General features: G+C 44.0%; 1 protein-coding gene across 1 annotated transcript in view; it reads right to left on the reverse strand.

Annotated features, from left to right (window-relative positions):
• Positions 1–24,725, reverse strand: part of DGKQ (diacylglycerol kinase theta) — a 72,271-nt gene continuing 47,546 nt past the window's right edge. Inside the window, exons 9-23 of the mRNA XM_088527906.1 lie at positions 23,346–23,569; positions 22,537–22,627; positions 21,361–21,415; positions 20,111–20,172; positions 19,706–19,856; positions 18,859–18,897; positions 12,853–12,968; positions 8,115–8,266; positions 6,572–6,720; positions 5,688–5,869; positions 4,951–5,051; positions 3,440–3,586; positions 2,543–2,654; positions 679–831; positions 1–119 (exon numbers count right to left, since the gene is read on the reverse strand). Coding sequence (XP_088384032.1) covers positions 18–119; positions 679–831; positions 2,543–2,654; positions 3,440–3,586; positions 4,951–5,051; positions 5,688–5,869; positions 6,572–6,720; positions 8,115–8,266; positions 12,853–12,968; positions 18,859–18,897; positions 19,706–19,856; positions 20,111–20,172; positions 21,361–21,415; positions 22,537–22,627; positions 23,346–23,569 — 1,836 coding nt within the window. The 3' untranslated portion in view covers positions 1–17. The remainder of the gene's footprint in view (positions 120–678; positions 832–2,542; positions 2,655–3,439; positions 3,587–4,950; positions 5,052–5,687; positions 5,870–6,571; positions 6,721–8,114; positions 8,267–12,852; positions 12,969–18,858; positions 18,898–19,705; positions 19,857–20,110; positions 20,173–21,360; positions 21,416–22,536; positions 22,628–23,345; positions 23,570–24,725) is intronic.

A 24,725-nucleotide genomic window follows, 5' to 3' on the forward strand; every position in this document is an offset into this window, starting at 1 on the left:
TGACCACGGATCCCCCTTCAGCGCCCTCCTTCAGTGACTGACAGGCCGACATCCGTTCTCGTCTCTTTCAGGCTTCCAGTTTTCTTCTGCTTCTGCTTGGACTTTTTCAACATATGGACCTGAAAGAGGCAGATTTTGAGGAAAGTGAGCGAGTACCAAAGCAGCTATAGTAGCCTACGATCAGATCTAAGGCAAGTTGTGAATGAGCAAAATGTTGTTCCTGCAACAGAAAAATAATTTAAATACACAGCTAACTGAAGCACCTTGATTTATACAGGGAAAACGGACAACTATTTACTCAGAAGCCTCTTTTCCTCAGAGCCCTGTTGTTCACCTTGCGCATTTTCGTAGGGACAGACTGTCTTTCCCCCAGCATGACATTGCTCTCGTGACTCCAACCTGCTCTAGTGCCAGCAACACTGCTCGAGACCTCCACAGAGGAAAGAAGATGAGCAAGTTGGGCTGAAGCCCAGGCTGTTTTCCTAAACAGTCAGCAGAGAGAGCCCTCGAACCACTCTCTGTAGAGGCTGCTTTGTGTTTACTCAACAGTTACCACCCTCTGCTGACCAGCTTTGGTAACATCCATCATCGAGCACAACAAGGAGAGAGGAAGGAAAAGCAATGCCGATATCCACGGAAAACCAAGTCAAATCGCTGAGACGAAACGACAGCCAGTACCTTTGGTCCTGCAGCAGAAATGATGATTTGGCCTGGGGCCTGGATCCAGGGCTCTCCATCAACCTGGACGGGAATTGGCTTTAGGAGCGTTACACGGAAGTAGGAGCCCTGGGCTATGCGGATTCCTGATCGGAGACCTCCTTGGACCTGGCCCTGTTGGGAAGTCAAAGCCAAGACATCATCCATGCCAAAACCCAGGAAGCTCCAGCAAATCCTTAGTTGCACTTAAGCTGGCAGAAGGAGTTGATAAAGTCACACTGTCAGCAGAAATTCCAAGTTTCAGTTGGGAGAACTGTTTAAGCAAATCTGCAGGGCATACACATCCTGATGCAACATGAATCCCTTTAAGTCACTGCATGAAGATATACTCATATATCCCCCCAGAATGCTGTCCAAGGCAAAGAACATACACAGGGCTGTCATCTGTACATTCAGGGTGGTAAAAGAGCTCACACCCACCAATATCTTCTTCACTTTCACTCCCTTCTCTCCATAAAGCAGTAAACATATTTTTCAAACTACTTAACTACTCACACGGACTTTGGTCTATGCAAAACTTGAGAACCTAGAAGCGCTTTAGCATATGAACACGGAGGGAGAATTTTGCCATATTCACCTCCGTATTCATCTACAGCTAGTGGGCCAGTGTTACCTGTGAAATGTGAAGCAAAGTTAATTTTCCTGCTATAAATCCTCTTGGGGAACATATAGAGGCACCAAACATGCAGGTAAAAACCTTAATGCAAGATCACAAAGCCAGAGTACAGGTTTGTTAATATTGATATTCCCACACATTGCATCCAAGGATCTCTAGCAAACTGCTTCTTCTAATGGAATGTTTTGTATTTGTACTCCTTTAAAGAAATAAATTATAAAACTGCGAAGCTGGCAGACCCCAAAGGTTGAGCTGCACAAACAATCTTAAGTACCCACTTTTCCGTTTTTGCTTTTTGTAGAGATTTTTAGTCTCCAGCTATCTGGTCACATACCACTTTTTCAGAAGATTTCTTAAAATGGTGAAAGAAATACCAAAAAAATAATCAAACAAAGAATCCAAGGGACAGCCTTGCCACTAGCTGGCCATTTTAACACACAGATAAGACATGGAAGAATTAAAACCACTTGTCTTTTAGGAGTCTCTCTGCCAACGAAGGGCAGCCTGACTGTAATGAGACGGGACTGTATTTACAAAAAAATCTTAAATGATGAGTGGGTGTTATCATAACATTCAAATTATACAATGTTTTTCATCCTGTAGCTGGTTTTGACACCATGATAAAGGTTACAATAAAAGTAATGCATTTTGAAATAAGCTAGTTTTATGGTCGCCACCCACAACTTAGACACTAAGTGCTATCATTACATTACATAGCTAACAGCTTGAAGAGACACAAGCATACAGTAAAGCATTGCTCATATAATCCTAGAAAAATATATAAACATATTTAAAGGGCTAAGGAAATACAGAAGAAATAAAACTCTAATCTTCCTTTTATTGCTTATGACCATTTGATGACTATTGTTTTTTATAACTCCTCCTTACTAGAGGAGATATAAGCAAATGCATTGCATTTACTTCAGCCTTAAGTTTTCACTGCTTTCTGTAACTAACATTTCTCTTTTGGGATCAGAAATCATAGTCCTGTTTCGCAGCTTCGTGAGACACAGGACTATGGATTTAAATGTTTAAATAATTGTTTATAATTTTATATATATATATGTGTGTGTGTGTGTGGTTTTTAGTGAGTTCAATGGCTGCTGGAGCCATCAGGCACGCTTTCCTAAGCATTTTAACGAGCCCTTCACGCTCCCAACACTTCCCACATCCCCATCCAGGCCCCCGCTGTTCCCAGCACCCACTCACCATGTGCACGACGCCGGTGACGCCGACCACCTCGAGGAGGCCGTCGTCGATCCGCGGCTTCTCGAAGCGGTTGTCGCTCTCCGAGCCCCAGAGATCGGCTCCGGAGCCCCAGCTGCACGGGGAAAACAGCGGCGTGAGCGCCCACGGATCACAGATCAAAGCTCAGACCTGCTTTGGACCCAGCCAGACCATCACACTGGAAAAGGGGGGAGAACTCCAAAAATGTGGGAGACTTCCGGTATTTCAGGAGTGGGAGAAGTAGTGAAGCCATTTCCACATGAAAAACACAACTCCAGAGAGCTTTAGTTTGCTGGGAAATACGGGTTATAGCCTTCCTTACCTTCAAAGGATTGAAAAAGTTAATACAGATTTTACTGACCTTGACCATACTCATAGAAACTACTGAAGGAAAACTTAAGGAAAATAACTAAAGGTAAAATACGATTTATTTTATTTCTGTGCCATGCAAAACTAATAGTTTAGCAGTTATTTGTACACTTTTAGCCCCACAGGTGCTCCTAGAAACTGCTTCCTATGATTTATCAGCCTTCCTTCCTCAAATCACTCTCTTGTTTTCTGAGCACATGGATCACTCAGTGCTAATCATGATCTTTTTCCCCCACGGTTCTCATGCGCATGTGTGTATATGGGGTTTGTGCTGCCATAAGCAGGTGGTTCCACCAAATGATGTCAAAACCTTCCTAAGGGTTGGCTTTCCCAGGCACAGCTTCAGAGCTCGGGTTGTGCAGGGGGCAGCAATCAAAGGTCTCATCTAGACCATTTAGCAACAGGGGTGATGGTCAAATACCAAGCAGCATTCCCATACATACATAAAGATATGCAGGATCCCTCCATAACTACGTAGGACCAAATGAGGATCCCTCCTCTCCTCTTTACCTGGGGATATTAATAAAAATGAGTCCTTCTATACTTGGCAGCTCCACCTCATGCTGGTCCACCTGGAGCTTGATGTCTTTGTGAAGATTTCTGGTATGACTTATCTTCTGCAGCCCAACCTTCACATAAACGCCCTTGTTGTGAAACCTAGGGGCAGACCAGCAGACTGTTACTGAAGTGACAGCACAGCATCATCTACAGCAGTGGGATAACATTGTCCTCTGGCAGACACGCTTAAAGAACTTTTCAATTAAAAACCTCTGTGAAATCCTCTGCTTTGTTCCAGAAACAAAGTATTAATCACAAACTGCTACTACTTACACCATTGATTTATACCATTGACAAACCATACTGTTGATTAGGGGACCTCAAAATTTTATCATGGAAAAGTTCTCAAAGTGTTGCCTGAATGCAAAACTTCTTTAAAAATAAACTTCTGTGCTGAAAAACCGCATTTTTTTTTTTTTTGCCAGAGGCAGCCAAGACCAATTGCATCTGATGTTAATCATTCACCTCTCATAAGCTGAGGTCCTAAAGCTGGGGGGACTGGATGGGGTATGTATTTAATGACAGAGTGAGAGGACTCTGGTGCTTTTCACCCTTCACCAGGGGGGCCATGCACAAAGGTATCCAGGCCCTGCCAACCTCGACAATCCATAAAAGTTTTCTTAAATTCACGAGATTCAGGACTGTCTCTGCAGTCATTATCCTGTGCTGGGCTCTTTCAGTTCCTGAAGGTTGTTTCTTCACACAGCAGCAGTCTTATTTTTTTGGTATTTTATGCATTCAAAGCAGACAAAATGTGCCCTGGTACATTACCAGTAGTATCTTTTGGCCTTGTCTGGATTGGAAGCATTTATTAAATCATGGTACAACACATAGCTCTAATTCTGTACTGTTTGAAACCGTTATTGCATAGGATTAATTATTTGCAATATAATAACCTAAAGAAATGGAAAAATCTCTGTCCAAAGAGCTGATTATAATCCCCACACTAAATTTCTTCTCCACGTGAATACCAGCACCAGGTAGAAAAAGTGCTGGAGACAGTTAGCAAATGTGGATTCCAGTGGCACTCTTGTCCTAATAGGGTCAAATAATGGAAATTCATGCTTTTTATATTTAATTTCTTACCTTTATTTTTTAAATTTTTATCTTTATCTTTTATTTATGCATTTTATGCATCTGTTTGAAAAAGAGGATTTCCATTATCCTGAAATTTCACTGATATTGATATCAAAAATATTGGCAAGCAAATATCCTGAATAATAACGACAGTTCTTCTACACACTGCTTTGGCTTTCTCATTTGGAAAAACAAAACCCACATAAACTCCATGTGGAAGAATTTATAGATAATTTAATTCCTCCTGTGCTAGCCTTGCCTCAGGTAGTGTTATTTGTATCATTTTGAGATTTTCAGTCATGGCATAAATCAGCAATGATGAAATCCCACAATACACGAATATTTTTGCATACCCACCCCGTGCTTCGCTTCTTCCCCAGGATTACCTGCTATTAAATTTCCCAGGTTCTTCTTCTCTAGCATGATGAAAATCCAGACTCAGCTCTGCATCAATGCCAAGACCACAGTAATTGTTCATCTGTACAATCTAACAAAACAAACAAACAAGGAAACAAAAATCTTTCCTTATAATTTCCTCGAGGCTTGCTGTGCAAACCAAGTTTCCGAAAGTTTTCAGTAGAAATGTGCTTTGGAAATGATTCTTCCATCTGAACTTTAACAGACTTAAGAAAATAAGCTCCAGAGGTACCGTACTAAAAATAAAGCTCTATGGGCAATTATTGATTTAAGTAGTAACTAACAGGAGTGCCGAAATTTAATTCAATTAATAATTGCTAGAAGCCTAAGTCAAGTTATTCCTGTAAATGCTGAAATAAAACTAATCCTGCTTCTCCAAGTGATTCTATGCAACAAGCACGCAGCTCATGGAACATCTAACGCCACCATTACATTTGGCATTAACCATGGATTCACCACGATATCATCAGGCTCCTTCCCTTGTCTTGGGGAGTAAACAATTTAAGCTAGTAAGTACAGACCTCAGCTTCACCTACTTGATGCATTTTAAACAAACATCTGCCATGTTTGCCAAGCACTGGCTTGCTAAGCAATGGCCACGCGTGAAGATACGCGGGCAATAGAGACGAAACTGTGCTAAATCCGCCTGTTTTGTGACTTTCACTTGGACAAGGGTTTCTCCAGATCCGAAGGGGCCCGGTCTCACCTTGGGAGGCTCCGGCTCTGCCAGGCCGTTCTCGGCACCTTCCGCGGGCTCTTCAGCATCCAAGAGGATAGTCCAGCGATCCATGAGGACGTCGTCGGCCTCGTCCACGGACACCAGAACGGAGTAGGGGTCCTCCCCGCTGTAGCCGGCTCCCCAGCGCAGAACCCTCCCCAGGTCGTTACCTGGCAAGAGTGAAGACCCCCAAAACAGGGCTGTATTTAGTTAGTGAAAACACCAATAGAAAAATCAAACAGTCCCTTCCTACCCCACCTTCTGGGACAGGGGATGCAAGTGTCATAAGACACCGCAGAATGAAGTGACTTCCAAAGAGTCGAAATTAAGAAACTTCATACTGAGAATTGTGTGTGATAGATACCATCTCAGGGTGAGTAACAGAGAATGGATCTTTATATCTCTTCAATAGAAAACCAGCATCTAAAGCACCTTTCACCCTGTGACAGGCTGAAAATGAGTCCCCATGAATCAGTACTTGCTGAACTCAAATGACAACCCAACAGGGACAATAAAACCTAAACACAACCCTGAGCTATGTGGAAGGAGGAGTCTTTGTTCTGTTCTCTGCCAGCCCCAACTCAAGTTGCTGAGTTCATTATTCTGATTTAATGGTTATGATACCATTTTTTCCCCAGCAGTCCTTATGGAAAAGGCATTGTGAAATAACAAAGTTGTTAAGTTTCCATCATCACAAGTTTGCTACTGAATTATTACCACACTGACAGGACACCTAGGTCTCCAAATAACGTATCTGCCGCTGAACAGTGCTACCTACAACCGTACTCCGAAGAGGAACGGAGGCCGGGGCCCTCCCAGCGCAGCGGGGCGAGCGCGGAACCGGAGCGGCTTGGGAAGCGCGCGCTGCTCACCCGTTCCCAAAGGCAGGATGGCCACGGAGGGCTCCGAGCACGCCAGCTTGTGCCTGATCTCCTCGAGGGCGCCCAGCACCCAGCCCACGGTGCCGTCGCCGCCGCACACCAGCACGCGGAAGGAGGGCACCCCGGAGAACGCGTGGAACCTGCCGAGACACCGAGAGGGAAGACGCGGGCTTACAGCAGGCTCCTTGGGACTAGGCGCTCCCGAGAGGAGCCCACACGGGCTCCTCCCTCTGCCCTTCGCTCCGGAGCAGGGTTAGGAAAGCCAACAGATCTGCAGAAGCTGCTTTTTATGTGCTTAAAAGCAGTGAGAAAGCACAATTTCCTACGGCTTTTCATAGCTGGCAATAATTGGGTTAATGGAGTGAATGAATTCCTTTCTCACTCAAAACAGAGATTTACTTATTCACCATTTTAATCTGAAAATCTGTAAATCTCTAAAGTTTTGGCTTTTTTTTTTTTTTTTGAAGTAGCGCTTCCTACAGTGCAAGCACTATGTTATGATTGCCCTTGTAAAACAGAATATAGGGCCATTTTCTCCTTCGCTCTCACACTTTGTGACTTTGCATCCCTTCTTACAAAGCCATGCTGCCACGGAATTTGTATTTCACAGGGAGCTGTAAAAAAGTGACAGTATTTTGCCGTAAAGCTACCCAAGCTAAAAAAAAAAAAAGAAAAGAAATCTATGGGTTTAACAACACTTACTAACTACCTGAGTTGTAGCTTGAATTACAGCGCAACAGAATTATACAGCACTCACAAAATAATTAGTCTGCACTGGTTGTTTTTCCTGTTTCTTGCATAAGCTGCATACTCCCGATGGAAACTACAGGAAAATTTGCTTTGAACAGTCTGTCAAGAATTGCTGTTAAAACAGCACCGAAATGCCAGGGTACTTTGAGTAAACTATGAACACCACTCTGTTTTATGGAGCTGGTAACAAATCTGCGTTGGTTAAATCAAGTAATCGGCCACTGCATCCCCAAGAGCTCGTCAAGCTCTGCTTTTGTACTTAGAAATGCTGCAGCTGGGATCAGGCAGCCCCTGTTAAATCTGCTGTTCTGGCCAAGCTCCATGAGTCAAGATAGAAAATTTTATTGTATCTTCCTGCTAGTTTCTATGAAACATCAGAATAAAAATGAAAATGAGAAGCGTTGTGAGGCCGTATGACATTTTTCGTTCCAACCCCAGTTTACCATAAAATGTTTTTACTGGTTATAGTTCAGAGTTATGCATTATAATAAAGTTTGTATGACTTTCCCAGGATTGGGCCCTGTTAGCCTTGATGTGAGCACACACATCAGAAACTACTCTGTTCCCTTTTCATTAGAGAACTGTAAAGTTTTCATTCGTTTTCAGAATAAGACCAGTTGGAAGGAGTGATCCACCACTCTGATCTTCAGGAAAAGAATAAAATTTACTTATATTGACTTATCCAGTGAACAGATGGAATTTAGATCTTTAAATCTGGTAAATCTGACCCTTCCAAAACAGGTAATAAAATAGCACCAATAATAAAGAAAATACCACAATTTACCCAGGCAGTGGGCCGCCATTAGTAAGCTCAAAGATCTGATGGGGATTTAGCAGCTTTCTAAAACTGTAGAGCAGATCCCGACCTTTTAGACCCCCACTTTTCGGATTCACAAATACAAGCAGTGGGCAGCAGTTCTGCGGTATCTTGGAAGCCTGGCAGGAAAAAAAAAAAAAAAAAAGAAAAACGAGATTAGCCAAAAAAACAACTACTGCAGGAAAATAACTGCTACATTTCAAAGCATTTCCTAGAGGTTTAGTAAAAGAAGAAGAAGAAAAAAGAAGGTATTCAGATTCAACAAATAAAAAGCTCAATGTTCAGATAATGGACAGACAAGCATAGGCTCTCGTTTTCTGGGAAACTCGAGTATCCTTTGCCCACTCTAACTAAAGAGTTCGGCCTAATGTTAAAAGTAAATGCATTATAGCTAAAAGCTGTCAGCAAACAGGACACAGAAATGCACAGTTTGAGGGACAAAATGACTTCCAGAATCATGTTAATCCAAATACATTTCGTGCTAAAAGGGAACGCTTTCCAAAAACAAGCTGAAAGATTTCTTCTGCCTGTTTTCTAACAGGACCACCAAAAATTAAAAGGACCAAAAAATTCAAAATTTTCAGGCAGTTTAGGGCAGACACCGACATACCTCCTCCACAAAGGAAAGACTGAAAGCTTCTTTTAAAATTACATATTTAAATAAGTATACCCAAAGTGATTTTCAGTGTACCATACAGAAACGGCATCTGTAGCCTACGCAGAGATCAGAACTTCTAATTATGAGAAGTACCACCCAAGAAATGTTTTAAAAATACCTAGACACTTTTCATTCCTTCTGACACAGGGCTTAACACTTTCATATGGCTCAAGTGTAAGTTAAACAAGTTTACTGGGCATTTCAATGAGGGTGTTTCATAACAGAATTGCTTGCCACAGTTCCCGAGCCCGGACAATCTGCTTTTACATATTGGACAGCATTCAGGGAACAGCAATTTGTCACGTAGCTGATGGGTTGAATTCAGGGAAAAGAAGAACAGTGCTAAATATAAGTCACTTAGACAAGAATTATTTGGAGAAGCAGCAGCAACATCTTGCAAACATGGAAGAGGCCACAAGCTACAGAGGGGACGAGCCAGCATCCAGGCCATGTTTCCACTGCTGCCCATCAGCAATCACAGGAGAGCGCGAACTAAGTCTAAGAATGCAGAAAACGGGACATATGATTGACCAACGTTTTGAGGAAGCAAGCTGCAGCCTGACAACAAGATACCCCAAATCACTGCTTACTTGTAGGCCGATTTGGATGCTTAAAAATGAAGAATAGGTGTTGTCATCTCAGTATCAGACACCTGCCCAACATGTCCCAGGAGAGCTGAGCGATAATGCTTGGAGAATGAGGCTCTGTTGCGTATGCCAAGGCTTCCATACACAAGGTACACAAAAATTTCTCCCCTCTGTGTCACTGTCTCCATGCAGAATACCTCCTTTAACCAGATGTGCCTCACAGACCCAATGGAAAGTGCACCAAGAAACCAGCAACACTAAGTATCCATCGCTCCTCTTTGCTCCCTCCTTCCTCTTTAAATTCTGCTGTCTGCTGGAGACAAAATGCATGTTTTCTATCCAAAAAAAATTAGACAAGGACTACTTTGGGTGACAGAGAGGCAAGACAGCCCCACAGGCCTGCTGCTCCTTTCTCACCACCAGCTGCAACTAGAGCCCAAGGGAAACCCAGCTGTAACCGATGAACCTCCTTCACACCCTGCTGCCAAGGCAGAAAATCCCTCATGTCCCCACTCAGGCTTTACTGGAAAAGGGGAAGCAACTATTCAGATTGTGCTCAACATTAAAGAAAAAAAAAAAAAGGTCGGAGGAGGGGGAAGGGATACATTTATTTCTGCTAAGTAAACAGAGAGGATATTTGCAACCAGCAGAAGGAAGTCTAGGCAAAACAATGCACGCTACTGATGCCTAAAGGGAGGGCTTCTTGAATTATAATGTCAACATCTCCAGGAGCCACACGTTCCAGCCAGAAAGATGGACTTTTTTTTTCCCCTCTGTGAAGACAGGCATTAATGAACATTAACAGTTGAAATTCTGACTTCTTCCGCTCTGTGTTGAGTCCTCACAGGGTCACTTTGCACTTTTCTTTCATTTTTGCATTCAACCTTTTTGCCCTTCTTAACGAGGTGAGACAGATGAAGCCTCAGTCTTGTCTGCACTTGGGAAGTTGCTGAGTTGTAAAAAAAAAAGTGTAATGAAAGGGCAGGGGAAAGGAAGAGAAAATGGGGCAAAAAAAAAAAAAAAGTTGTTTCTGCAGCTCTAAGTAAACAAAGACTTTTTAGAAAAACGAATGACAGGAAAGCATCCAGGCCAAGACCTGAGCCAAACAAATACCTTATCACAATGAAGACAAGAACATGCAATTGCCTTCTCTTCTTCAGGAAATCTGGGTGTAAAAACACTGGCTGAGGACATTGAGAAGTGACACGCCAGGCAGACGTTTTGCATTACCCGCTTTTACGGGCACTTTCTCAAGAACCGGGTGCAGAAACAGGCGCTCAAGGCAGTTCCCCGAGATCTGCAGGGACTCGCGCTGATTTTGGACCCTTGGTAGGTTCCGAGATGCTCACCAAGAAGGGAAGCCCACGCGTCCTGTGCCGCAGGCGCTCCCGGTGCGTCGTGGTGCGCGCCGTGTTTCCTCCAGAACCGCGGGAATGCGCCCGCTCCAGGCGAAGCCGGCATTTGCAAACGGGCTGTCGCTGGCACCTCCCGAGTACAAGCGCTCCTCATTCCCAAGATTCTCCCTTCCCAGCCAGACAGGATGGTCCCTGCCTCTTCTGAGGAACGTCAGCACAACCTGAACCTCAGCAGGACCTCGAGGAGCTCTGCTGTTTTGGGGGAATTGCTGCAGTGGAAAGGTGGAAGGCAACCCCTCAACAGTGCCTTGGTTAGGGAAGTGATTAAGTGGGCAAGCATTTACACTGGGGATGTTTGTGTGAAGAATTGCTGGAAATGGAAAGTTCTGACCACTGGGGAAACTCCCCTTTATTTTTAAACTACTCACAAGGAACCCAAAAATAAAGTGCCAGGGGACAGTCCACTGATGAGCACCACTAATGACAAAACACCAAAAACTGTCCCCTTTGCAGCTGATAAGGGGCTACAACAACTATCTGAAACTTTTTTCTTTTAGCTTAGGAATTCTGTGAAAGCAGTTTTCAGTTCAAAAATTCAGCTTTGCAATGTCTCCAGCCTAGGATGCTACCAAACAGGGCTACCAGAGTGCCTCAGTATTACAATAAATCCTTAAAGACACTAGCAGGGCAGCTTGTGAAAGACTGCATTGGCTCGCACTCTAATGAAAATGGAGTGTTTTCACTCATTTAATGTTGTGAAGTGAAAATGTATGTCACAAAAGACCAGAAGAGGATAAATTACTCCTGGCAGACATGGTTATGCTAGACTGGAACAAGGCCTGCTCTTCAGGAGATAAATGAAATAGGGCAAATGAATCTAAAACAGGAAAAATGGAGCACTAGCAAAAGGCAGAGTAGATGTCATCCACTAATTTACTTCCTTGGAATTGTAAGATGGCTTTTTTTGTTGTTTTGTTTTGAATATAGGTTGCAATTTGGAAAAATATTCATGCACTTCGACACCATTGCTTTCATGTCTAAAGACCCACTCTGCTTTTGAGGCTATATATTGGTATTCCATTCCATTTTCTTCACATTCCACCCACAAGAGGAAAGCAAAACACGGCCTAATTTTAATACTGTGCTGAGTTCTTGCACGAGCATTTCCTCTCTGCTATGTTTAGACCATCACAGATACAAAAATGCGAATGAAGACTAACAGGATTGTAGGATAATCCAGGTTGGAAGGCTCAGGGGGAGGTCATCCAGCCCCACTGCTGCTCAAAGCAGGGTCTATTACCACTCATCGGTTTTCTGTGGGCAGTGAGTGAACAGCGTCAGCTGGACGATCTAAGGCCATTTGAACAATATTTGACAATACTGAACAATTGAACATGAAATATTTCATTAAACGTTGTTTCTTTCCAGCGAGATGGCCGAAGAGACACTTGAAATCCCACCTTAGCAGGCCATGACATGGGGCTTCCAAGCAGGATCTTGCATCAGGAAAAAGACACCCTTACCCCCCTGTAAACACCTATTCACAAGCAGCCCCATCTCCACACCCTATTCTACTCCTGATAAAGGCCAGGAAACCTGTGCGGGGCAGCAACCACATGCGCTCGTCTCCCTTACAAAACCTCCGAGCTGCCCTCCCCAAGGAAAATGCTCCTCACTGACAGTCTGTGCCCTTTTGAAACAGGAACCTAAATCCTGCCTCTCACGTCACCACGCAGTTGCTTTAAAGGTCATTTTTTTATTATTGCTACTATAGTATTCTGGAGGTTTGGCAAAGGCAGTGTTTGGCAGATGTCTGGGATTACCCTTTTAAGGGGATCAGCAAACATGCTGTGTTTCCTCACCTTTATAGTTTCATACTCAGACTTACACTTCTTCACAAATCAAGAGTAATAAAACAAATGACTTCTAAGCCACAAAAGTTTATGAGACACAGGAAGTAAATCCTCTCAGTATTTTTTCACTGCACTGTTTACTGAAACCCATTGTACAACTCACTTGAATATCCTGTATCGCTATTCATTTCCACCAGCAAAAGTCTAATTTTTTTTTAAAGCAAAAGTTATAAATTTAAGCTCATTTCTTACCACAACTTCAGGAATCACCACACCATTCAGAGGCTTGTCATTGACAGTTGTATCTTTAACTAGCATATATATTCTTTCAGCTTCAGAAAAACATGAAATTTCGAGGACAACAGCACCTGTAAAAAGGTGTTAGAACAGTCTTTTAAAATAACCTCTTTTTAGAAAACCAACTTTATCAAATCACAGCAGAAGTTTACTTAGGATAATATTCAGCAATCGCTGCTACAAGAAATATTCTGCAATATTTCTGATTGCTGGTTATCACCGTGTTAGCTTTTTCCTATTTCTTTTTGTCTTCCTTCATGCCCCCAAATCCTGCATTTCTGTTGAAGCACAGTAGTTCAAATACAAAAAGAACTGCAGCACAAGTATAATACTTCCGTAAAGATCTCCTTTGGGTTTCAGAAATACCACCTATTTCCATATGCTTTATCATAACTAACAGGCTGTTCTCAACATATACAAGCAACAAGAGTATCAGTTTTCATTTCATAACTCATTATTAAAAAAAAAGAGTTCTATTCACTGTCAGTATTTCAGTAGAAATGACTACAAGCTGGAGTAATTTGGCTGGAGAATCCATTTTAGATCTTTAAATTGCCTTAGGTGTGAGCAGGTGGATGACCTGCTCAGCCTGGTGGCGGAGCTAAAGGAGGAGGTAGAAAGGCTGAGGGCCATCAGGGAATGCGAAAGGGAAATCGACTGGTGGAGCTGCATCCTGCAGTCTTCCCAGGAAAGCGACCCTCAGAACTCCCCAATTCAGTCAGAAAGTCCAGTGCCCTCTTGCCCTAGGGTAGAGGGGGTGGACTTAACAGTTTCCAGGGACGACCAACAATGGAAACGGGTCCCCACTCGAGGTGGCAGAAGATCCCCTCCACAGCCCACCTCACCTCCACCGGTGACCACGTTCAACAGGTACGAGGCCCTGGAACATGTGAATCAGATAGAGGAGGCCTTGAACCAAGACCTGTCTAAGGGGATCTCTACAGAGGGGCAGTCTAATCCAAGCAGCAAGGCTGCTCCCCCTAAAGTGAGAAGGAGCACCCGGAAGAAGCGGCGGGTGATCGTCATGGGTGACTCCACGCTGCAGGGCACAGAGGCACCGATATGTAGACCGGACCCCTCATCCAGAGAGGTGTGCTGCTTGCCTGGGGCCAAAATAAAGGATATCACAGAAAGACTCCCAAGAATAGTTCAGGAGTCGGACTATTATCCTCTACTATTGATTCATGTGGGTGCTAATGATGCCATGGGGAAAATGAGGGACGTCAAGCAAGACTTCAGAGCCCTAGGGATGGCCATCAAAGGTACAGGTGCCCAGGTGGTGTTCTCCTCCATTCTGCCAACGAGGGGAATGGACTCAAGGAGGAGAAGGCGAATATGGCAGCTAAACAACTGGCTGCGCCGCTGGACCTGGCAACAGGGTTTCGGCTTCTACGACCATGGGTCTCTGTTTGATGACCAACAGCTAGTGGGGAACGATGGTACTCATCTTAGCAAGAGGGGCACACGTCTCTTTGCAAAAAGGCTGGCCAACCTGGTTAGGAGGGCTTTAAACTAGGCAAGAAGGGGGAAGGGGAGTGGCGCACTGACGCGGCAAGCGGTACCGCACAGCCCAGGTCAGATGGCGGCCAGCGGGAGTATGGTAGTGGGGAAGTGAGGATAGGAAATGATCACGGAGGGTCCTCTTTCACCCCTCCTGGGAAACCTGTGGCCTCTGTTGCTTCCCTGAAATGCCTGTATACCAATGCGCGAAGCATGGGGAATAAGCAGGATGAACTGGAGATCTGTGTGCGGTCCCAGCGTCATGATCTCATCGGAATCACAGAGACGTGGTGGGATAGCTCGCACGACTGGAGCGCTGCCATGGAAGGCTATGTGCTCTTTAGGAAGGACAGGCTGGGAAGGCGAGGTGGTGGAGTTGCTCTTTATGTGAGAGAGCAACTGGAATGCATGGAGCTCAACCTGGGAGTCGAGGATGAGCGAGTTGAGAGCTTGTGGGTAAGGATTAGAGGGCAGGCTAATGTGGGAGACACTGTGGTGGGTGTCTGCTACCGGCCACCTGACCAGGACGAGGAGGTTGATGAGGCCTTCTATAGGCAGCTGGATGTTGCCTCACGGTCACAGGCCCTGGTTCTCATGGGGGACTTCAACTACCCCGACATCAACTGGGAGGACAACACAGCCAGGCATAAGCAGTCCTGGAGGTTCCTGCAGAGCGTCGACGATAACTTTTTGACGCAGGTTGTGGAGGAGCCGACGAGGAGAGGTGGGCTACTGGACCTCGTGCTATCAAATAGGGAGGGCCTAGTAGGAGATGTTAAGGTGGGGGGTAGCCTCGGCTGCAGTGACCATGAGTTGGTGGAGTTCAGGATTCAACGAGGAGGAGGCAGGGCTGTAAGTAGCCTTGCGACGATGGACTTCAGGAGGGCCAACTTTAGCCTCTTCAGAGACCTCCTCGGTAGAATCCCATGGGCTAGTGCTCTAGAAGGCAGGGGGGCCCAAGAGAGCTGGTTAGTTTTCAAGCGGCACTTCCTCTACGCCCAGCAGCAGTGCATCCCTGTGTGTAGGAAGGGAGGCAGAGGGGGCAGGCGACCTGCGTGGATGAGCCGGGAGCTTGTGGCAATGCTCAAGCAGAAGGCAGCGGTATACAGAATGTGGAAAAAAGGACAGGCCCCCTGGGAGAAATACAGGAACGTAGTCAGGGAGTGCAGAGATGCGACAAGGAAAGCTAAGGCACGTCTGGAAGGCAAGCTGGCAAGGGACGTTAAAAATAACAAAAAAAAATTCTTCAAATACATTAACAGCAAAAGGAAGATCAGGGAGAACGTGGGTCCGCTGGAGGACGGGATGGGCACCTTGGTTACAAATAACACAGAAAAAGCAGAGTTGCTCAATGCCTTCTTTGCTTCGGTGTTTACCAAGGGCAGCCCTTTAGAGCCCCAGGCCCTAGAGGCAAGAGAAGAAGCGGGTGGAGAGGAAGACTTGCCCTGGGTAGAGGAAGATTGGGTCAGAGAGCACCTAAGGAACCTCGATACCCACAAATCCATGGGCCCTGATGGGATGCACCCCAGAGTGCTGCGGGAGCTGGCAGATGCCATAGCTAAGCCGCTCTCCATCATCTTTGAAAGATCCTGGAGAACGGGGGAGGTGCCGGAAGACTGGAAGAAGGCCAATGTCACGCCAGTCTTCAAAAAAGGCAAGAAGGAGGACCCAGGCAACTACAGGCCAGTCAGCCTCACCTCCGTCCCCGGAAAAGTGATGGAACGGCTCATGCTGGCCGTTGTCTCCAGGCACATGGAGGACAAGAAGGTGCTCAAGAGTAGTCAGCATGGATTCACCAAGGGAAAATCTTGCCTGACTAACCTGATAGCCTTCTATGATGAAATGACTGGCTGGATAGACGAGGGGAGAGCGGTGGATGTCGTCTATCTCGACTTCACCAAGGCTTTTGACACCGTCCCTCACAACATCCTCCTGGGCAAGCTCCGGAAGTGTGGGATAGATGAGTGGACAGTGAGATGGATTAGGAACTGGCTGGATGGCAGGGCCCAGAGAGTGGTGATCAGCGGTGCAGAGTCTAGTTGGAGGCCTGTGGCTAGTGGGGTCCCCCAGGGGTCAGTCCTTGGTCCAGTCCTGTTCAATTTATTCATCAATGACCTGGATGAAGGCACAGAGTGCTCCCTCAGCAAGTTTGCTGATGATACCAAACTGGGAGGAGTAGCCGATACCCCAGAGGGCTGTGCTGCCATCCAGAGGGACCTGGACAGACTGGACAACTGGGCGGTGAAAAACCTCATGCAGTTCAACAAGGCCAAGTGCAAGGTCCTGCACCTGGGGAGGAATAACCCCAGACACCAGTACAGGCTGGGGACTGAGCTTGTGGAGAGCAGCTCTGCGGAGAAAGACCTGGGTGTCATGGTGGACGACAAGTTGACCATGAGGCAGCAGTGTGCCCTCGTGGCCAAAAAGGCCAATGGGATCCTGGGCTGCATTAAGAAGAGCGTCTCCAGCAGGTCGAGGGAGGTGATCCTGCCCCTCTACTCAGCCCTGGTGAGGCCGCATCTGGAGTACTGTGTCCAGTTCTGGGCTCCACAGTACAAGAGGGATGTGGAGCTGCTGGAGAGAGTCCAGCGCAGGGCCACAAGGATGATCAGGGGCCTGGAACATCTGCCCTATGAGGAGAGGCTGAGGGAGCTGGGCCTGTTCAGCCTGGAGAAGAGAAGGCTGAGAGGGGATCTAATCAGTGTATATAAATACCTCAAGGGAGGGAGTGCAGAGGACGGTCATGGTATCTTTTCAGTGGTGGCCACTGATAGGACTAGAGGAAATGGCCGGAAACTGAAACATCAAAAATTCCATAGGAACTTAAGGAAAAATTTCTTAACAGTGAGGGTGACAGAGCACTGGAACAGGCTGCCCAGAGAGGTTGTGGAGTCTCCTTCTCTGGAGATCTTCAAAACCCGCTTGGATGCAGTCCTGTGCCACGTGATTTAGGTGTCCCTGCGTATGCAGGGGGGTTGGACTAGATGATCTCTAGAGGTCCCTTCCAACCCTAAGCATTCTATGATTCTATGATTCTATGATTGGCTTAGGTCTTGTATGGGAAAATTTGGAATAAATAGCAGGCAAAGGGGGAAAAAAGACAAGAAAATAAAAGTGAGAAGTTAGCATGAAATAAGATGCCCAGTGAGTTAGACAGACTTGGAAAACAGGGAGGACAAAACCAATGAGTACGATGGACAGCACATGAGAGGTAGGTGGGTAACACAGTTTGGCTGCTAAGGCAAACCAAAGTGAAAGAATTAATGTTGACTATTTCTCTTATATCTTGGATCAAGGTATTGGTAAGACTCACACTGATCAGCGAGTCTAGGAAACATGAAAATACTCAGGAAAAGTGCGGGGGGAAGAAAAATAAAAGCCAGGTATTAGCAGGAATGGCTGTAAAGAAAAGCACATACATGTAAACTTGGTTAAAAAAAAAAAACAAAACTGTGACTGGAGTATTATTAATACTAGTCTCCATTCAGAAGGTTGTAGGAGAGAGGACGCATCAGAAAGTTTTGTGGTTTTCACTCTGGAAAATCAGTATTTGTGTATGTGGACATGGCAAATACCCAAAGAAAGCATGGAATCAGCAGGGGGTTATGCAACAGCTCCATTTCTAGAGCTTTTCAGTGAGAGCTTTCCATGATGTGGTCTACACTACATCATAGTGAGCAACCACCATCCTCAGAAGAAGGTCGTGGAAGATCCAGTTAACAGTTACCTGGAAATTCGGCCCACCAAAGCATTTGAAACTTGCCAGATCCAGGCAGAAAAAGCACATGCAAGTACATACAAAGAAAAATGCCACATTTTTCTTTTCAAGTTTACAAAAATTACAGGTCTGCACCTGCCTCTATACTAAAGCTGCACGGTTTCTGTTTTTCCAGAAGCCTCCCAGAAGCCTCATGGCCTCTGCCCCTAGTCAAATAAAAAGCATACAGCCAGAGCAAAGCAACAGCTCAGAGATAAACCACCCGCATGGTCGGCAGAGCAGAGATGAGGGTTAGCATCTCCTTCAGGCATCTAACCACCGAGCCCAAAGGAAGCCAGTTAAAGTCTTAACACTGAGGCTAGGAAACAAGTGACCTTGAAACGATCTCAGGATGTTCAAGAAAAGAATCAAATTTTAGTATTTTAGAAGCCAAAGTAAGAGGGAGCACTTGAAGGAATTTTGAAAGCTCATTGGTGCAAGCACTACGCAGTTAAAGTGAAACTTTAAGCTCGTTTTCATCATGGAACACGTGCCCTTCCTTCTACAAGAGGCATGAAGCCAACCTTGCTTTAATAGGGTGACATTAAGCCACGGTTCTTGATAAAATTTACTGATGTGTTATACTTGATCTCAGCAACTATTTGATTATAAAGGGAACCACTATTCTGAGCTTAAAACTGGTAGTATTAAGTGCCAGTTTTGAAAACAGACATGGTTTGCAAACTAAAAATCTTAATGCCTACCTTGTGCTTGATAAACATGACTCACGGATACGACGTTTGCTGCAAAGGGTAAAAATACAAATACATAAAACCTTGGTACATTTAGAGTAAATATTTAAAATATTTTTTAAAGTTACATAAAAAGATAATATAAATAAATAGTAGAAGTTATACAAACACAGGGAGAACCTCCAGCTAACACTTTCCCTCTTCTAAGATTACTTTGCAAGTTAGAAAAGGTAAACTGATTTTCACAAAAGGAGCATACTTCCTGGAATTTAAACTTCACTTCCTTTTGAAGTTATATAAAAGATAGGGGGGAAAAAACTTCAGTTTACTGCAGTAAAATACATGATGTCTTCTTGATAGTGTTTATGGAATGCATTAGTTGGAAGGACTGTGAAAAATCAATTACACTTCTCTGAAAGAGGAAAATAAATTCTTCTTTTCACTGAGTGTTTGTCTGTCGGTTATGAACCCACAGATCATATTTCACTGTGACCAGGGATAGAGCACACAAGTGATATGGAGTAGAGCTCAAGCAAAAAAAATCTGTGGGAAAAGAACGGGAAAACAGAGGTGCTAGTAGGTATGTCTCCCCTGGGACTTTTTCTATACTAGGCAGGGTGGTGCAGTGAAATATCACTGAAGTAACATAATAATTATTCCTTGAATAATTGAATAATGAGCTGTCATATCTCTTGTGCAACTGTTAAAGTATTAAAATAATTTTTTAAAAAAGAACATGTAGTAGAAAGCACACTGATTTTTCGGAAATGAAAACATTAGAAAAAAACAAGAAAGGACCACACTCATACATTTTATTCTGCACAAATGAACAGCTGTGAACATGCATTTGCTTACTTACTTTTGATAGCTAGTTCATCCTTGAGAATATTAGTGTATTCTTCAGCAGAAAGCTGAGGGGGAAGGCCACCAACAAATAAATTTACTCGAACGATGGATTTGCTATTTTCCACAACGTAAAACCTTGTTTGATTCATCTGACGTATTGAAGTCTATGAAAATAAAGAAAAATAAATCACATGACATGGTGAAAACACAGTAATATTGTGAAAGAAAATCCCAAATAGTTGTGAACCTTCCAGATCAAATTGTCTAAGCATAAAGAAAGATCCCAAAATAGAAACAAACTTCAGTCCAAACACTGGGCTTCTCTAAGAGGTAACTGGGAGGTAACTAAATATTTATTTTCCTTTAAAAAAAGGGGACTCCCTACTTGCTATAAGAAGGGACCATATTTCAGACCTACCTTTCGTATATCCTTGAGTCTATTAAGGATCAGTTCCTGGTTGTCCAACACCATCCGCTGAACTAGAGAGAGCAAGAACATGAGTCATGTTTGAAAGCAGCAGAAGTTGTCATCAACCTTAATGAGACAATTAATTGGACAACTGCTGAACTAGAGATAACAAGAATATTAGTAACTCCTACTGCTTTCAAATGTAATTATCAGGCTCAATTAAACAACAAACTTACAAAATTTTATGGAAAATCCACATCTTTGCCTACCTCTAACACAAAGAGCACACAGACCTGAACCACTCTTTGTTCAGCATAAAAAGCATAAAGGTATCATGAAGAGTCTCAAAGGTGATTTGTTCAGTTTAAATACCGTAGCCTTAGACAGATAAACAGGGCAGCAACAGCTTGAAGCCACCCAAAAAGAGAAGCAGACTTTTGCAACAGTTGGGTGGCTACCCTGGCGACTGAAGTATTAATTGACCCTTGTGTTTTAATAAAACGCCAAAACATTTCACAACTTTTGGCTAAAAACAGAGCTTTAAACGGAGGATCTGAAACGAATCAAGTTAAAACACTTGTTCACGAGGCGACAAGGACCTTTTAAAACTTACTGACAATGTTTACAGAGAAAGTAAAGTTACAGCTGAATTATCTAAGCCTTGGGTATTCACTTGAGCGTGGCCGCAACACCACCCAACACTTCAGCAGCTGCTTCGCTCCTCTCTCCTGCAGTCTTGCACGTGAAGGGAGGTCCAAGCCTGTCCAATACCAATTTTGTCCCCACAATATCACAGACTTCTCGAGCAATAATAGGATTAGAGATTTTAGCACTTTACTAATGCGCATATATTCTTGGACTTGCCAAGAGAAGTCTGTCCCTTGAACCATCTCCCTTCCTTTGGTGGGCACTGGCAGGGAAAAGCAGGATGGGAGGATGGGAGTCAAAGAGATTTTACAAATAACTCCACGTGGGGAACTGATATTGGTGAAAGGCAGCTCCTCAAAACAGGTCTCCTTGCCAAAGTGTCAGTATACTCCAGAAATGGCTAACAAACCCTCACATGAGAACGAGGGAAGGGGACTGCATGCCCACAGAATATACGAGACTTTAAAGAACCGACCTCACTGTTTCAACAACTTGAAGTTTTATTTACAAAGGAATTTCTTGTAAAAAAATAAATATGGTTGTAATAAAATCAAAATAAACACTCAGAGATCACTTACAGATGTGCAGTTGGCAAATGCTCCTTCACTCACCTTGCTTACTGCCCATAAGGACTTCTACTAACTTGAAATTCTGGATAGACTCCGTCTGCCAAAAGATGCAACATGTAATTGTACTTTCTAAACAGGACATGTTGCTGCCAGGTGTTTATATTAAATCAGCAGCTACATTATGCACTGCACACACAAAACATGGAAAATAAACATTTCAGAATTCAATCCTCTCCTAATTTTCATTTTATTCTTTCAGCCTCCTCTGTTTTACCTGCCTAGGTATCCTCACAGCATGGCTCCCACAAAGAACACGTAACTCTATCCTGTTCTGTGACAAATAGCACAGTTAGAATATTTCCACAATGTTCTCCCTGAGGAAAGTGTCCCTGAGGGACAGGAATGAACCAGCTCTTGAAGATCAGCTAAGGAACAGGCCTAAATCTCAACCAAAAGGCCCAAAATCTCGATCATTTGCTATCATTATTACAATCCTGCACACTCAGACTGAGGAAATCTCTCATGTGAAGGATTTGAGGCTCAGAGACACCGTATCCTGCTATGTGCGTGATGAATAGAGGTGTTAAAAGCCCAGATTTTCTACATTTGCTTGGCCTGTAGTGGATGAGTGTTATTTGGAGAGGATCCTGAGCACAGGGAAATTTTGTATCTTTAAATAACATTGTGCCATACAGCAAACCGAAATCTGTCTCAGACAGTCTCCGCTCTTGCCAAACCATGACCACCACAAAATCTTTTTTGATACAAATAACCTGAGAAATTTTTCAGTCTAACTCACCGTGAGAAGCAATGATATTTTTTCAAGACTGCACATCCTAAAAATGAAATTCTGCCTTTTACAGGTGAATATACATTGGCAGATTTCTTCATGAATATCTTTATTATGCTGTGAGTACAGCAGAGCTGCCACTTAATATGATGCACTGCTGCAATGATAAATGCTTTCAAAGGAAATAGGAGAAGTGGTAAATATAAAGGATCATTTTCATAAAAGAGGAGTTGCTTGACCCGGAAAGACTAAAGATAATGTTCAGTACATGGCAAGAAGACCTATAATCAAGATAAGAGAAAATTTATGAAACAAAATAAACCAGTATTAATTTTTCCAAATAGAAAAAGAAAAAAAAAAAAAAAGGCAAACACATAGACAACTGAATTCAGGGTCCCTTAAGTAATATACTAATGATATTTGTTTACCTGCCTTCCAAGCAATGGAAGCACTTCTTTGATCACAGTCTGTGTAGTGCTGTCGTTATTTACTCGTAGAGAAATATAAGCCATTCCCACCCTAGAGAGAAAAGAAACACCTCTTATAGCAGATGCAGTGTTAGCCACACTAGGCAGGCGAAGACTCTCGTCTCCAGGAACTGGCCATTAAAACTGTAGCACTGCAAATTTGTTTCTTTCTACACACAAACTCACCTGCAAATATTGGCTGAAGTCTGGCACTGTAGTTGCGTAAGAAGGAAGAGCAAAACATTTCTATTTTATCCCACTGCTCATATCAGTAGGTCTTCAGTGAATCATCTTTTCACTGCTTAAATATGCTTAAGATGTCTCAGTGGTAAATAGAATAGATTTTTTTGTTGTTTTTCCCCCTTTTCTCACAACAGTAGTTGCAATATATTCTTCCCACTTAATACTTCTTTCAAAACACAACAAATTTTCAGGTAACAACTATATGTAGTAATTTGTATACGGACGGAACTAATGTAAGGTGGGATCTTACCAGAAAAACATAAAATAGAACTACAAAACTGGCACAATATGGTCTAGGCATGCAAAAAGGGCCATTAAGTCTCTCCACACTCTGTAACAGTAATTAATTAATAATATTTCTTGACTATTTAGAGAAGTACATCAGAAGAACCGTAACTATAGAGGAATGCATTGCAGTCTGTTTTATTTGTGAGAGTTTGGTGCCCCAAGTCATTTTCCGAGCGAGGCTTCAGAGGATAAATTTAGGTAATTAGCAGAGCTTTGTGATAAGGCAGGGAAGCACTCACTTAAGCCAAGCAGGGTAAATTCTGATCACTTCCTCATCCTTCGGTTTGGCTCTGATGATCCACGCGTCGGGGGTGGATTCCCGGAACACGGGACCGGTGTTGGTGTCGTCCGGAGCGTGGTTCCTGTTGATGACATCGTCAGACAGCAGGGCCTGCTGGGTGAAGGTCTGGAGCTCATACTCCTGCTGATCGTCGTTTATGTAGTACGCCCGCAAAGCAGCTTCCTGGAACACAGCCAGACAAAGGGGCGTTTTACTGAAAAGCCACCAACGACACCTGCGACACCTGCGCAGCCATAGGTATTTATAAACACCTCACTTACATACCAACATTCAAAAGGTGCTAAGTGCAGAATGGTGGGTAAATAGCAATGGAAACACAAACAAACAAACAAACAAAAGAAGACATTTTAGTGGAGGAAGCAAAAAAGAAAGATTTTTGTTACAAATGGCTTAAACATATTTGGATACACCCCATTGCACTGTAGACAGTGACGGTTCTTTTAACTGCGCAGGTTACAGAAAACCAGCAGCAATAAAGCTAGCACACACTGCATGGAGAGTCAGTCTTCTTGCACTAAGGGAAACCTGAAACTCATGGCTGAGTTTCCCGGCCATGTGGCTGCCTAAACCTACACACTGCAAAGAGGAAAGGTGCGTGGCTGTTCCTGGAATACGGCAGCAGTCGGAGGAATTTTTTTACCCTCATCAGCACTAGCCCGCAGCGCGTCTGACAGTGCCAGCTCTGCAGGGATTGAAGCCCTGCAGGGGCCCTAAGTCATCTGTAGGAACCAGCATCACTTTGCCTTGATACTGTGAGCAGCAGTGTAATGAAACGTGCTTGAGAGCTTGGAAATGGTCCTAAATAAAAGGGCTGTCAACAGTATAAGCAATGTTTCCTGAAGGCTGTTGATGTGCGGAAGCAGTAAACATCATTTTCAAAACTTCCCTCCATTCTGAGCACGCTACAAAGGTAAAAACCTTACCAAGACTTGGAGGTGACACCTTCTCCCGATGGCAGTCCCCTCTGTGCCCCATCCTCCTGTGATCCCCACCACATCCTCAACGGGTTCCGCTCTGCATTGCAAGGGGCCCTTACCCAGGGGCTATGCCCAGCCTTGAACATCTGATTTAGTCCTGGAACAAGTTTCCACCCAACATGGAGCACTGGAAAAGCCAGGGAGTGACCCTAGTGCCACCCACAATCCATTAGCTTTTCCTCAGGCAGGGAGTGCAGGTAACTGCCGTATACATCTGTCTCAGATCTGACTAGCTCAGGTGCCAACAGATGTTCCTCTCTAATGTTCTATCCCATTTTACACATTTTGCTACTGTTCTGTTACTTTTGTAAAATGGCTGCCCCTTGGCTAATCCAATATGC

Source organism: Tinamus guttatus, unplaced genomic scaffold (genome assembly GCF_059628265.1).
Source record: "Tinamus guttatus ecotype Peru unplaced genomic scaffold, ASM5962826v1 Tinamus_guttatus_pri_ptg000295l, whole genome shotgun sequence".
Classification (NCBI taxonomy): Eukaryota; Metazoa; Chordata; class Aves; order Tinamiformes; family Tinamidae; genus Tinamus; species Tinamus guttatus.